This window comes from Uranotaenia lowii, chromosome 3 (genome assembly GCF_029784155.1).
Source record: "Uranotaenia lowii strain MFRU-FL chromosome 3, ASM2978415v1, whole genome shotgun sequence".
Taxonomy (NCBI): Eukaryota; Metazoa; Arthropoda; class Insecta; order Diptera; family Culicidae; genus Uranotaenia; species Uranotaenia lowii.
Genome location: NC_073693.1, coordinates 273,317,510 through 273,332,899, shown reverse-complemented (window position 1 = coordinate 273,332,899; position 15,390 = coordinate 273,317,510). Strand labels below are relative to the sequence as shown.

Here is a 15,390-nt window from a genome sequence, read left to right as displayed (position 1 = left end):
ATCATAATGCTTCTACAAATTATTTGAATAGATAACTGCATTTTAAGGAGTTTTCCAGAATTCCAAAGGTTTTCAAAGGTATTAAAAGGGAGTTTTAAGAGATGCTCCTCTAGCGTTAAGAAATTTGATATTTGAGCGGTAATTCTTTTCCAAACTACTGACTTTCTTCATTAAAATGACGTGAAATGATGAAACAAACATTCGAGATTAACTTTGAATCATAAAAAACTTTGATTTTGTTAAGTGAACCACACTTTTTTCCAGTTTCAAGTCGATGATAGCAGCACTATCTTGCAGTTAAAACCAAATTTAGTCTCAATATTGATTTTCCAGGTTTATTTAGGCCCATATTCATCATTTTGAGGTATTTTCGCATCACAGTTTTGTGGAAGTTCACGCTGCAGAAAGTTTTTCCGGATTTGTAAAAAAATCACCAGCACAAAAATGTACAACCGCCAAAATTCCTGCTCATCTCAACTTCCGATTCAATTGCAAATAATACCAAAAATACTGCTAGCCGTCTGGTCCATCAAGTTCCATCGCAAAGTATAACTTTATTCTGATAATCGGTGCAAAAATTCACTTTTAGTGACCTTCATGCAATTCTTATTTTTTTTGGATCTTAGAATTTCCAGAGCGTTCACAAGGTACATGTATTTATTTCTTTACCAAAATCATCCAGCACACCTTTATTAATCCCGGATATTCGAAAATGGGCATGAATTTGGTTAAATGGCAAGATAGTGCTGCCATCTATGACTTAAAACTAGAGAAATAGTGTTTGACTATTAAAAAACTTACGTATTTTCGAATTTCAACCTGCGTTTTGGATTTAAACTCAGCTTCAAATCAATGTTTCATCATTTTGCATCATACTTATGAATGTTAATGAAGAAATAAAGCAGTTTGATAAAGTTTTATAGCTCAAATATCAAATTCCTTAACGCTAAAGGAGCATCTCTTAAAATCCCCTTTTAATACCTTTGAAAATCTTTGGAATTCTCGAAAACTTCTTAAAATGCAGTTATCTATTCAAATAATTTGTAGAAGCATTATTATTCACTTTTACACAGTAAATTTTTAAAAATAATCTTGTTTTTGTTGAAAAACTCAAGTGCTGCTATTCTTATTTCGCACCCCTTTTTCACATTTTTGGTTCTCAACGCCAATTGCTACGTCCAAAAAAGTAAACTTATGCTTGATTTATCCGTCAAGCAATTCAGAACACACGTGGAAGAGAATTTTCGTAATTTTCAATCATTCATATTTTAACAAGCAAAACACATAGTGGTGCTATTCTTATTTCGCTCACTGTATAATCGTTGAAAAAAGGCATTCATAACAGGGTAAATCCATGTTTACAGTCGGTAAAGTCAAACAAATAGCGACATTTTGTGATACTCAAAAAGGGATAGTATTTACATTGAAAGGTGGATATCAGTTTCGATACTAAAATAATTTTAAAATCAAGAATTGTCTAGAAGGCAGCTCAAGAAACCTGGAAATTGATAAATACTTTAATAAAATGCTAAATCAGGGTGAAAATTTGAGGAAGAACGTACTTTAAACAGTCTTTACGACGGGTAAGAACACATATCATCTGTTCAAAACACCCAAACAACGTTAAATGTACTTTAAAAATGTTTTTAAAAAGTATCGTATATATGTATATGAGGGAAAGCCATCTGTGAGTTTGTGAAATTTGTTGAAGCACTTTTCAAACTAATGTTTAGACGTTATAAAAATGTCACAACAGTCTGAACAGAATGCTTCCAAATATGCGAAAACAAATGAGTTGTTCAAATTTCAGTGAAATCAAATAATTAAAATTCATACTCCCTAAAAAAAGATTGATAATTAGGTATAAGAGTTTTGTTTTTTTTTGGTTTTTCAACGAATCCCTTTTAAGGATTACCCACGTATTTTCATGTAAAACCTTTGAGAGTTGGAAATTTGGTTCCGTAAAAAATTTCCCATGAAACAAAATAATTCATCTTATCCTAATGAAAAACAAAACACCAACATGTTGTTTTCATATCCGCAAATCCGCTGTCAGCAGCGCACGATAATATTAAAGGATGAGCTAGCGAGCACTCGAAAAAGAAATAAACCAGAGGCCAAACCTCAGAACGGAACTCGATTCATCATCAGCTTCGCGAAGTTGACTCCGGGAAATGGGCCTGAGACCCACTCCAGCTCTCAAATGGTTTGGCCGTTCGGTCGGTCGGTCTGTAAACATAAACATATGGGGAGAAACCAGAAAAAAGTCACAGTTCAATTGATTCAAACAGACCACTAATGGATCCACCAGCCCAAACAAAAACAGATGAATGGAAAAAAGTTGTAGTAGGATATGAGCAACCGAGGGAGAGAGATAGAGATGGAAAAAATAGAGATAGAGAGAGACTGAGGTTGAGTTATTTATTCCCGGAGGGCCCATCTTTTTGGACCCTTCATGTCAAACCATGTGATCACGGCCGGAAAAAGCCAAACCTGCTGATTTGATAACTTTTTCCACTGTTCTGCATTTTTTTTTCGCCAAAATACTCTCGCTCGCTCGTTTGCTGGTGGGGATCACAGATGACCGGATGTGTGCCCATGGAACGGTGAGACGTGTTTAAAATGAATTCTGAGTTTTGAATTCTGGTTTCAGATTTTCAGAACTCAGAAGTCCGCATTCAAATTTAGAGCTCAGAATTAAGTTTTCAATAAAAATTCGCAAAGAATTAATCACAAAGTATATCTTTTGTCTTTTTGAGGTCTTGAATCTTAGGAATTTGAGAAACGTGTTCCCTGAAATCCGTTATAAAACCTTCGAATTCGTAGAAATTACATATAAATCCAAATTTAAAACGGGGTTTCTTTCATGTAGTTTATTGGCGCTCTTTTAGCAACAGATGGTGAACATTTTTATTTTTTTTATTTTAGTCGTTTTAACATCTTTATGTCAATCGTGGGTTTTATCAACGATGAAATTGGTTGACAGTCATTGAAAAACTTATCCGGTACAACTGTGATCGATGTTTACTCTTGGACTCGAACTCACAAACATCGGCTCAGGAAGCATCTGACTTGCCAACTGAGCTTTATCACAAGCCCGTAGGCCGATTATGATTTCTCATAATTTTAAAATAATGTCGATGTATTTTATCAGGTTATCTGAGGCCCTTGGAGCCAAAGGGGTATAAGTGCATCAAAGTGTATTCCGAGAAAACAGGATTTTAAATTTTTGTGTTTGGCAATTTTACCTACATTTTTCAAAAATTTGTATTTTGCTTTGGAACGTAAAAGTATGTAAATTAAATTCTAAAAATATGAAAAAATCATCAAATATAGTTTGAAATGTGAAGAATCGCTTGGCATCATGAACTCAAAATCGACCATTTTGTCACTTATACCCCTTTGGCTCTGAGGGCCTCATCTGTTGTCGGTTCCGAAGGAAAAATATACAGTTATTTTTTAGTATGCTAAATAGACAGCAGCCAAATTAACTTTTGGCTTCCACTTGTTTTTTCGATACCTTTTGGGTCACGAAGCATCAGTGAAAAATACGAGATGATTTGGGTGATACTTGAAATAGCGCATCGAGTTACAATTATGTAAGTATGTATGATGGAAGAAATTTCAAGCATTATAATTTATCCATAAAGTTCAAATAAGCTTGATAAGAAGTGTTGCTTCAAATTTGTTAGTATTCTATTTTTAACCTTAATCCGCTCTTGAGCATCAATATGACACTCTTGGATGTTTGGCGACTTGTAACTTCATTCGGGTGCATTCAAATAAAAAAAATCTTAAGGACCCTCAATGAATACTTGAAATCTTTAATTTTGCATTAGGCCGGAACAAATTTCAAATCCTTCTTTTGTCACTCGGAGTTGGAACATCGCGAAGGGGGGGGACAATAAAAAATAATGTGAAAAACAAATAAATTGGAATAAATTTAACGAAAGCTTGTATGCAACAAAATTGCATATAATACCATTTCACAAATTCAATAAAATCAAGAATACAAAAGGTGAAATAACTTCCATCTTCCGAAATTTGTTTTTTTGTCTTGTAATCTTTTGGATTCTTGAATTTTTTTTCGAAATTTACATTAAATACTTCAAACTTTATTTATTTCCCTCTTCGGGTTTTTGGAAAATTTCGAAAGGGGGGAGGGGGGGGGGGGGGTGGGTTTGACAAAAGAAAAAATTGATATTCCAGCCTTATTACTTTCTAATGGACGCATTCTAAAAGCCCGGGAAAAAAAACTCCCAAATCAGAACTTGAGTCCAATATGACACTCCTCGCCTAAAACCGCTATAATGTTTCTTATGTTTTCAACTGATTTTTTTTTCAAAGTTCTGAAAACCTCATAATGTAACTCAAATATGTTACTCAGACATTATTCACCTACAGTTCCACAAATCCGTAAATACTTTCTTCGGAAAAATGGCTGTAGATCAGCTACAGAATGCATAAGAAAAATTCACTTAGTATCTAAGAAAGTTGAAGTTAGAAGCCATACGTTGCACATAAGAATATATTTTTAGGATATTTTTTTAAGATCATGACCACAATAAATGTAAAAAAGTGGTGTGAAAACCGTTCTTTTCAATCAATCAACCATTAAAACTGTTTAAGTCGAACCAGATGAATGTTTGAAAGAGGATTGGAAAGTTTACGTTATTTGGCACATTTTCGCATCTTTACATTTTCATACATACATACATTCCTATACGAAAGACTGAATTTCCGACGAATTTTCAAAGGTAGCTGATTTTTTCGAACTTTCTGTCAATATGCAATTTCTCAGATTTTTTTGCACTTTAATTCAACTTTGCACGGGATTTTGACTTCAGCTTTCGTGAAAACTTAGCCAATTTATTTGAGAATTCCGCAGCTAATCTGCAGATTTTTTCCGAAGCATGTTTTTTTTGGTTTTTTTTCCTTGGACTTTGAATAACGGAAAACTGAAGTCTTGTCTGTAAACAATGTCTGAAAAAAATATTTGAGTTACATTACGATGTTTCCAAAACGATGAATTTCGTAAAAATCGATCGAAAACAAAAAAGATATAACGGTTTCAATCAGGAGTGTCAAATTAACACTCCAGGGACTGTAACGGGTGAAAGTTTTTGGGACGGATGAGGATTCATACAAAATTAAAATTGCACATAATTGATGTTAATGCTCAACATTTTATGTGGAACAACTCTATCCTTCTTCATTTGATGAAATTGAATTGACAGGCAACGGGTCAAAAATTAGTGCATTTTGTACAATATACGAACAAATAAGGTTTTGTTTTCGACGTTTTTAGGTACTCTGTACATCCATAGAAGAGGTTCCAGAAATCCAATGCCTGTTTAGCAAATATGTATCTGTGCCGAAAATGCGTTAAAAAGTTAACTATACCAAAGATTATATGATTGGGAAAGCATGATTTACTGGTAAAAAGACTTCCAAGCGAAATTATGAATGACCACAACATTCAAGCGAAACAAGAAAAACGTTATTAAGGGTTTTCTTATTGGATAATTCATCCAAAAAAAAATTAATTGAGTATCGAAATCACTGCAACATCCCATCTCGGCTTGCTAGTCCTTTATCTTATCCAGTGCACTATCTGAGTCAGTTCGCAAACGAAAGTTTATTATCATAGTCTTTCTGCCACCGCCATGCCCAGATTACCCATCGGTTGCGCTGGGGAGACAATGCCAGTTATTAGAAAGCTTGTCAATGCCGATCTGGCATAGAATCTTATACCGATAATTCCACCTCCATGGAAGTTCATTATTGGAGTAAAGTCTGATTTGTGGGTGTAACTGGTTATTCTTATGACGCCTCGACGTTCTCGGCAGCGCGTACGAAAATCGCAATGGTTGCCTAAGGGCTTTCCGAAAGACTGAGAACCTCAATTCTCCCAATTTTAGGGGCTTTTGAGATGGGCTCACTGACAGCTAGACGAGCGTCACTTCTGTTCAGCTCTTTTGCATTTTCTTGTTAAAATAGTGATCTCAGCTTTTTTAACTTATAGGACATTATTTACTTACGAAGGGAATGGTCACCTGCACGAAGCCGTTTGACTTCTAGGATGTATTCGCCTGAATGTACCAGCTTTAGAACTCCTTTCATTTGTCGTAAATTATCCGGTTTTTTGCAACAATCGGATCGTTCTTCTTATTGAAGTATTCCATTAGTATCACTTAATTTTTCGACTAGACTGGCGGGGATCTCATCAGACTACCTATCTTTCTCGAAGTTAATTTTCCACTGCATATCTGCTATTTTTTGTTGAAGCCGTCTTATCCGTGCTATATGCGTCACAAGGTGAAAAGCTTGCCTCCCGAAAATCCTGTTGCTTTCAAAGAGCTCTAGACAATTTATTTCGAAGAACAGCGTTAGCCTAAATCCTTAAGAAGCTCAGGTTTAGAGACCGCCTGATGCAAGCCGGGTTGGGCATCTAACGCCTGTATCCACTGGATGATCAGTCCAGCGACCGCTAGCGAATCTTCCTCCAGCTCTTGCACAGAGGCAATACAGCTACGTGCCACTGCAGCGAAAGACCTAACTTAAAAACCTATTGCAGTAGACCGTATGACATCAAGTTCTAACGTGGTATGACATCAAGTCTCAGGTTTTCGAGAGTGATAATCAACAACCGGCTTAATTTCAAATGATCCTTCAAGCATGTGTACTAGAAGTTGGAGTAAGGAGCTGATTGACAAAGCTGTGGGGATAACATTTTACCTTCTTCGCAGTGGAAATAGTTAGAAAAGGGTTATTCCACGATAGAAGAATACCCACGGGTAGAATGAGTTAGAGAGAGTCGGAGTAGGATTACGCGCGTGTGCTGTGACAAGCGCGAGTCTTGGATAAGCTGTTCTCGATCGGCACACGACGGGCATAAAGGTGGCAAACCTCGAATCTTAGCGATAAGAAATCAGGCTTCAAGTCGTTAGAGGAAAGATTAAGTCTTTAATCAACAAGAGAAGGAGTATAAGTGGCTACCTCGAGTCATTATAAGAAGAAGAGAAATCGGGCTTTGAGTCGTGCAGAAGAGAGGTATGCGTAAATACGTCAACCTCGAGTCAATTCCGCAAGGGGCCAAATGTCGAGTCGTAAGATGAGAGATCAGGCCTCGAGTCGCGAAAAGGAGAGGTTTATGTGAGAATCTCGAGTCATTGCGAGGAGATGTCGATTCTCAAGTCGTGAGAGGAGATTTCAGACTTCGAGTCGTAATGATGCAAGGTTTTGCTGAAAGTGGTTCCGTCCATGAGTATTGTCTTGGTGCGCACTAGCACGATTAGACCTCCCACTATTGAAGGTTATTCAGTTAAACAGTTCGAGGTGAGAATTATTTATGTCTGTGGTCTCAGGTGGAGTCTAGGAAGTGGGAGGTATTCACGGAGTATATCACGAGTCTTCCCATTGTACCCAAGGACAACCTGTAAACCGGAATTTACCAACTGTGGCTACCAACTTAAAAAAGGAGCTGATAGAGGATATTTTAGAGAATGACTCGATAACCAATGAAGACTGTTAAGACTTGGCAGTATGCAGAAGATGATGAACCTGCAGGATATCAGCTGATACATGACCGTTCTTCCATAAATGGTCAACGTAGTTGCGAGCGTTATGACCATTCGGGCTTCGCTAGGAGAAGAATTGCTAGGAAAATGAATAAACGCCCAGAAATAGAGAGGTCTCGACGGCTGAGGGACAGCGCAGAGAATTATTGGAATCATCAAATTCCCAACGTCGAAAATTGAAGGAGTAAAAATCACGGTGATGTGGACTACAAACTAGATGTCGCCAAACTCGGACATGTGGTGTTGACTTGCGGAGACACGTAAAAGACATCTGATCACGTGGAAAGTGTTCTATAGTATAAGGTTCGTAGGAGCACGACATCGTGACACGAATACGCCAACACTCAGCTGTTCACCCGAACTATGATTGACTCCATCGTAGTACAACATCTGAGCATACGTTCGATCCTAGGAGTTAAACTACAAAGATAATACAAGACGTTCTGTGTAGAGAATCTTGTGGGTGCTTTGCAGGATATGGATAGCAATGGTAGGATAACTCCAATCTACAGGGGTATCCTACTCCACAGCCATGAGCTTCTCCACAATGGACATCTTAGGAGAGTACGGTTTCACTCTCGAGGAATACTTCCAAGGTTGAGGATGACTCTAGTGTCCATTGAATCGTTTAGTCGCTGTAGAATGAATTTTTCACCCGGAAACAAAGCGCCCTTTGTTGTATGTAGAAATCAGGCTTCAGTCGTTCTGGAATTGGTCAAACCGCGAGTCTATATTAGAGGATAGTGGAGCACAAGCATGTATGAGCTCCCAGTCATAGCATTGCTTCATGAAATTTCCAGATGGGATCGAGGTTAGAGATCGCACTGTACAACCTGCTGCTCACAGATCGCCTATACCAATGCTCAGTTGCTGACTATCCCAGCATCAGAGTAGCGAGCGGAAATTGAAGCTTGTTTCTCAGATTTGAGCTTTCATCTCCTATGCTCTCAAGGCAAAAAAGTTCAAATCTGAGGAAAAAAAGCTTAAATACGAAATTCACTAACACTTAGCGTATAGATGTTGGCTAGGATTGTTCGATCTTCAGGGAAAGATCGATCTCCAAGATCGATTCAGATGAACGGTTCTAGGATCGATCTCCGATTGATCGATCTGTTCCATTTGTAACAAGAGGGAACTGCTTTTTATTGAAAATGTGCAAAAAAGACACAATATTTCAAAGTTTTTTAATTCTTCTACATATGAAATGAAAAATATTTCAAGCGCTTTTATGTAAGGTGAACCGGAGTTTGTAAACAACTCTAATCAAAATCCAAATATCTCGGAAACGCTTTGATATTTTTAAGTATGTAATGTATTGACAAGAAAAATTCTAGGAATTAAAAGAAATTAGTTCATGGTATTTTTTTTAAAGTTATTTTAATGTAGGTATGAGAGATATCGAACAAAGTATGCAGAAAAAATTCAAAAATGAAATTTATTAATTTATTCGAAAAAAGTAGTAGGAAAATCGCTGTTATTCCTTAAGATTTGCAAATTGTAGCCAAATTTTTAATCTCAATCAAACACAAACACTTCCCTTCACCCAATCCACAACTTTTGGAAATAATTGGAATCATGAATGCTAAATGAAAAAAAAAAATCACCTCGACCACGAATCGAACTCGAGTTTTTTGATTATGTCTCCGATACTTTACCAATAGTAAAACCGTCAGATGGAAACTAGTCAAGCTGTAACTCTATAACTCAGTTGACTTTATCGAATAAAATTCGCTGCTAGATTCTACGGTAAAAAACGCTCATCGTGCCCCGATTGATATAGCTTATACTGGCCCATGGGTGTTCTTATTATGCCCCTACAGTGACTGATTTTCAGATTTCGGCAAAAATAAATTAAAATACATTTTAAACGTTTTTATCTACTTTCTTCAAGTTTCAACCAGTTAGGAAATAGACTTTTTTAGTGTTTGAATACGAAACAATGGTATAACTCACATATAAAAGCTGTTTTCAAAGGTTTATTAAGCATCCTTCTTTAGGTGGCCATTATCTTTTATTTCTTTTATCTTTTTTTATTAAAAGATCGAAAGATCGAATCGAAAATAAACCGATTAAATCGATTTTTTCCTGCCCGAGGAATCGATCCAAAAAATGGAAAATCGGAGTTGAAAAGATCGATTATCCAAGGATCGATCCAAGATCGACCAATCCTAATGTTGGTCACACGATACATAAACAAATGGTGTATCATTGCAGCTTAGTGGCTACAACAAACACAAACTCAATTTCTTAGAAATGTGTCACATTTTTAATACACCCAACACCATTAACCAGAGAACAGTTTGCAAAAATCTTAGTACAATTTTTGGCTCTGGAGCACATTAAACGAACACAACTATAGGAAGAAACGTCAAAAACCCGTCAAAAATGATTTGAAAATGCTAGAAAGTTTGATCCAAATACCACCTGGAAGTTGATTTTTAAAAAAGTGAGTTTTGATTTTAGATGGAAATTTGAATTTATGGTTTAATCCAATCGCAATAAAACTAAACTTAACCGCAAATTCCGGATAGTACGCTTTCACATAAAGCACAGAAACAACGAATATTTTTAAGTACAGGGTAACAATCATCAAAAACCTTTTTTAAATCATAAAACACATCATTGAAACGTTTGTAGAATCCCTGAGGATGATGTTGAACGACACTGAAACATCGGAGTAGAAATAAACATCGTTCCTTTCTAAAAAATATTACTGATTTGCGAAAAAATTACATTTTTTTAGTTTCTAAAAATTTAAACATTTTCAATGTTCAATGTCGTTTTGACAGTATCATCAAATGTTGAAAAAATGTTTAGAAGAGGGAAATTTCGACACGCCCTACTAAACCAACCGTAGTCAACTGCAATAGTTTTCACGGTTTTCCGATCTTCTTCCATCCCCTTTTCCCATTTTACATCACCGATGCTGCAGTTGCTTCAGGCATTGCAGAATAGGAACCACCTACCGGGTAAATTGGCTTTCGATGCATCGTCGCATTCATCGCATGTGTTCTGCAATTGATGACGAAACTTTCCCAACCAGCCGGCCATTCGTTCGATTCCCCAGTCCCGGTTTGACCTTTTCCCGATGTAGACCGCCCACAGGAAGATACCTATCGTCGATAGGAAGTTTGTAGTGCCTTAGTTTTTTTTTTTTTTGGTTTTCAATCATCGTCCTCCACCAAACTCGCGTGCTTTCCGGTCATTTTCGAGGGCTCTCGCTCGTTCCTTCGTTGTCTGTTTCCGGTGTCTTCTGCGAATTTGCGTCGCCGATGCTGAAAATTTTTCCGTTCCCATGTAAGGATCTGACAGACGTACGAACGGAAAGATCAAATTTGTGTGGAATTTCGGACAAATGTTCCCAGAACTCAATTGAATCGAAAAGCAGCTTATGGGGAGTTCTGAGTAACAAACTTTGATGTGGAAATTTTTCAACTAGTTCAGTGTTCTCAGAATTCTGAATACTGAAATCTAAATTTACCAGAATTTAGAATTTCAAAAATCTGAGATGGTAAATAAGTTTTCGATTTCCACCAAAATCCAACATTCCGTGTAGCCTCACCGAATAATTAAGTTCCGGTAGAGTAATCCTGTTGAGCGCGTGGAATTCGATAACATATTTCGCCGGTATTTTTCCAATAAACATTCCGAACAAGTGTTTTCTTTCCCTTAGCCAGGAGTGGAACTCGAATGGATTGATTCTCACTTGTGCAAGCTATTCGAAGAGAACTGATATTTAGTGGACATTCGATATCGGAAACGGAACGAAACTGAACGCTTAAGATACCGACCCCGTTTAATTGATAATGAAGGAGCTAAAGATTGAAGAACGTATCCGTTTCCTGTAACTTTCTTGGAAAGAACTCTTTCACAGCTGTTTTCACTTTCTCTGCCAGAGCTTTTTAATCAGGTTTATTTTTTGTGAAAGAAAAAAGTCACCGGTTACAAATGGCTCAATTTGTCAGGATTACGTGAGTGCGTGTGGAAAGTGGGGTCACCTCCTTTCAATTTTTTTTTTTGCTGAACGAGCATTCTCTATCGAAGGCTATCCAAAAAAAAGTGACAAGAACCACTTGCTGGATTTTCTGTGAGCGTGACTAACGATTATAACAATTAGTGACTGGTTTTTTTCTTCTTGTTGGTGGTCTGAAAATAATGAGTTCAGTTTATTTGCGGACGGCAGAAAATAGGAGTGTTTTAAATAAATATTTATCATTTGTTAAATAGGAGGAATTGTTTTTGTGAGTGTTAAATATATAAGTTCGACATGACGATCTGCGTGGAGGTAACGGAGCTGATTGGGCGGTTTTATTTTACTAGTGAAGAAGGTAAACATTATACTTATATTCGTTCTGTTGTAAATAAGACCGGAACAAATTTCAAATCCTTCTTTTGTCACTCTGAGTTGGAACATCGCGAGGGGGGACAATAAAAAAAAACGCGAAAAACAAATAAATTGGAATAAATTGCACGAAATCTTGTATGCAACAAAACTGCACACTATAACATTGCACAAAACCTTCAAATCAATTAATTTTTTATCGAAAAATTCAATAAAATCAAGAATACAAAAGGTGAAATAACTCTTATCTTACAAAATTTAGTTTTTTGGTCTTGTAATCTTTCGGATACTTGAATTTTTTTTCGCAATTTATATAAAATACTTCAAACTTTATTTATTGCCGTTTTTCGGGTTTTTAAAAATTTTGAAGGTGGGGGGAGGGGGGGGGGGTGACAAAAGAAGAAATTGATAGTTGTTCCAGCCTAATTTACAATTAAAATATTGTAAAAAAATTGTATAAAGTGAAAAAAAATTGTGTAAGATCAGATTTCATGTGTTGTTTAATGTGATGCGATCAAAATAACTAGGTTTTTTTTAATTTACTACGTTTGATTTTAATTTTTGTTTCATGTGCAATTTATTTGTGCATATTATCCAATATTTTCTTTGCGACAAGATGGATACTCAAGATTTCGACAGATTTTTTATTAAAGGCTTACCTTTCAATTTTTTTGCTCAAGCTAAATATGCTCATATCTATCTATTTTCTCTGTCCCAGTTTAGCATTTATTTAATATAAAAATTATTCAAAATATTTTTTTTAATACTAGTAAACCATTCATTTAGAATTTGTTTATTATTAGAATAAAATCAACGGATCATACAGTGAGCGAAATAAGAATAGCACCACTATGTGTTTGGCTTGTTAAAATACGAATGATTGAAAATTACGAAAATTTTCTTCCGCAGTTTTTTTCTGAATTGCTTAACAGATAAATCAAGCATAAGTTTACTTTTTTTGGACGTAGCAATTGGCGTTGAGGACCAAAAATGTGAAAAAAGGGTGCGAAATAAGAATAGCACCACTTGAGTTTTTCATCGAAAACAAGACTATTTTTAAAAATTTACTGTGTAAAAGTGAATAATAATGCTTCTACGAATAATTTGAAAAGATAACTGCATTTTAAGGAGTTTTCCAGAATTCCAAAGGTTTTCAAAGGTATTAAAAGGGGGTTTTAGGAGATGCTCCTCTAGCGTTAAGGAATTTGATATCTGAGCTATAAAACTTTATCAAACTGCTTGAATTCTTCATTAACATTCAAAAGTATGATGTAAAATGCAAAAGCAGGTTGAAATTCAAAAATACTAATGTTTTTAAATAGTCAAACACCATTTCTCTAATTTTAAGTCGTAGATGGCAGCACTATCTTGTCATTAAACCAAATTCATGCCCATTTTCGAATATCCGGGATTAATTAGGGAGTGCTGGATGATTTTGGTCAAAAAATAAATACATGTACCAAGTGAACACTTTGGAAATTCTAAGATCACTAAATGAAGGTCACTAAAAGTGAATTTTTTGGACCGTTTTTCAGAATAAAGTTATACTTTGCGATGGAGCTTGATGGCTAGACGGCTAGCAGTATTTTTGGTATTATTTGCAATTGAATCGGAAGTTGAGATGAGCAGGAATTTTGGCGGTTGTAGGTACTTTTTTGTGCTGGTGATTCTTTTGCAAATCCGGTAAAGCTTTCTGCAGCGTGAACTTCCACGAAACTGTGATGGGAAAATATCTCAAAATGATGAATATGGGCCTAAATAAACCTGCAAAATCAATATTGAGACTTAATTTGGTTTAACTACAAGATAGTGCTGCCATCTACGACTTGAAACTGGAAAAAGTGTGGTTTACTGAACAAAATCAAAGTTTTTGATTTCTATCCTATTTTTTCTGATTCCAAATTAAACCCGAATGTTTGTTTCTTCGTTTCACGTCATTTTTATGAAGAAAGTAAGTAGTTTGGTGAAGAATTACAGCTCAAATATCAAATTCCTTAACGCTAGAGGAACATGTCTTAAAACCCTCTTTTAAAATCTTTGAAAACCTTTGGAATTCTGGAAAACTCCTTAAAATGCAGTTATCTATTCAAATAATTCGTAGAAGTATTATTATTCACTTTTACACAGTAAAGTTTTAAAAATAATCTTGTGTTTGTTGAAAAACTCAAGTGGTGCTATTCTTATTTCGCACCCATTTTTTACATTTTTGGTCCTCAACGCCAATTGCTACGTCCAAAAAAAGTAAACTCATGCTTGATTTATCCGTTAAACAAACTAGAGCGCGCGTAGCGTTTCTGCGGGCTTGAAGCGTGTCTAGGTCTATAAGGCGGCAGCGATTCTCATAGCTTGGTAAACGAAACAGGTCTTGCCAGTTCAGATGGCATAGGGCATACCGCAAGAAGCGACGCTGGATAACCTCGATACGTTCAGCCCCATTCTGGTAGAAAGGGCACCAAACAGCTGAAGCATACTCGAGGATGGAACTAACTATACAGCATTAAAGACTTTTCAGGCAATACACGTCTTTGAAGTCTTTGGCCATGCGAAATAAGAATCCAAGGTTTCTGGATGCTTTGTCGACGATGTAGTTTGTGTGAGCCTTACTCCAGGCGTTGATCGAGAATAACGCCCAGATCGTTGTTGTGGTCCACCCGTGAAATGATTCTGTTGGGAACACTGGTCACCCTAGTGGTAGTTTAGCACTGGGCTCATCCAGCTGACAGTTGGATGTCAACTGGATTGACGTCACGAGTGATTCACATATTTTGTCATCTTGATTTCCGCAGTTGAGGAGTGCACACGCGAGCACATTTTACTCCGTTAAATATATAAGTATTTTTAGTATTGTACCCCGGTCTTTTCACTCCAATATCACCTCGTCTCCGGGGATACAACAGTGGCGACGAGGATGGGATGAAATGATTCCGTCTTCGAGAACGTACTCCGCAAAAAGAGGGTGTCGCTTACGTGAGAATGATACGACCGAGCATTTACTGCGACTCAGGGGCAGGCGATTCATGTCACACCACTGAGCAAACACATTGAACTGCTGCTGCAGGAAATAGGTGTCCTCTTGGCTGTTTATGGTGTGAAAGAGTTTCAGGTCGTCGGCATATGCAAGTTTTTTGCAGTCAAGGAGCGAGAGTACGTCATTAAAATATATCACGAAAATTAGTGGTCCTAAATGACTTCCTTGAGGCACACCGGAGCAGGCAAGAAAATGATTTGAAAAGGAGTCACCAACACGAACGGATAACTTTCGACCTGTTAAGTAACAGTGGAACCAGTGCAGAAGGGATCCACAGAAACCCAGACGTTCCAGCTTTGCGATAGCGATATCGTGGTTCACCTTGTCGAATGCAGCAGAAAGGTCAGTATATATGGCGTCAGTTTGGGTTTTCCTAGCAAAGCTGTCTTGTACAAACGATGTGGAGGTGAGTGAGTTAGTAGTCGTGGATCGTTTAGGCA

At 36.7% G+C, this 15,390-nt stretch overlaps 1 protein-coding gene across 5 annotated transcripts in view; it reads left to right on the top strand.

Moving 5' to 3' along the window:
• Window positions 1-11,832: 11,832 nt before the first annotated feature.
• LOC129751049 (uncharacterized) overlaps window positions 11,833-15,390 on the top strand; it is a 62,793-nt gene continuing 59,235 nt past the window's right edge. For all 5 annotated transcript variants that reach the window (XM_055746314.1, XM_055746313.1, XM_055746311.1 and 2 more), the window contains exon 1: window positions 11,833-11,908. In XM_055746314.1, coding sequence (XP_055602289.1) covers window positions 11,848-11,908 — 61 coding nt within the window. In that variant the 5' untranslated portion in view covers window positions 11,833-11,847. The remainder of the gene's footprint in view (window positions 11,909-15,390) is intronic.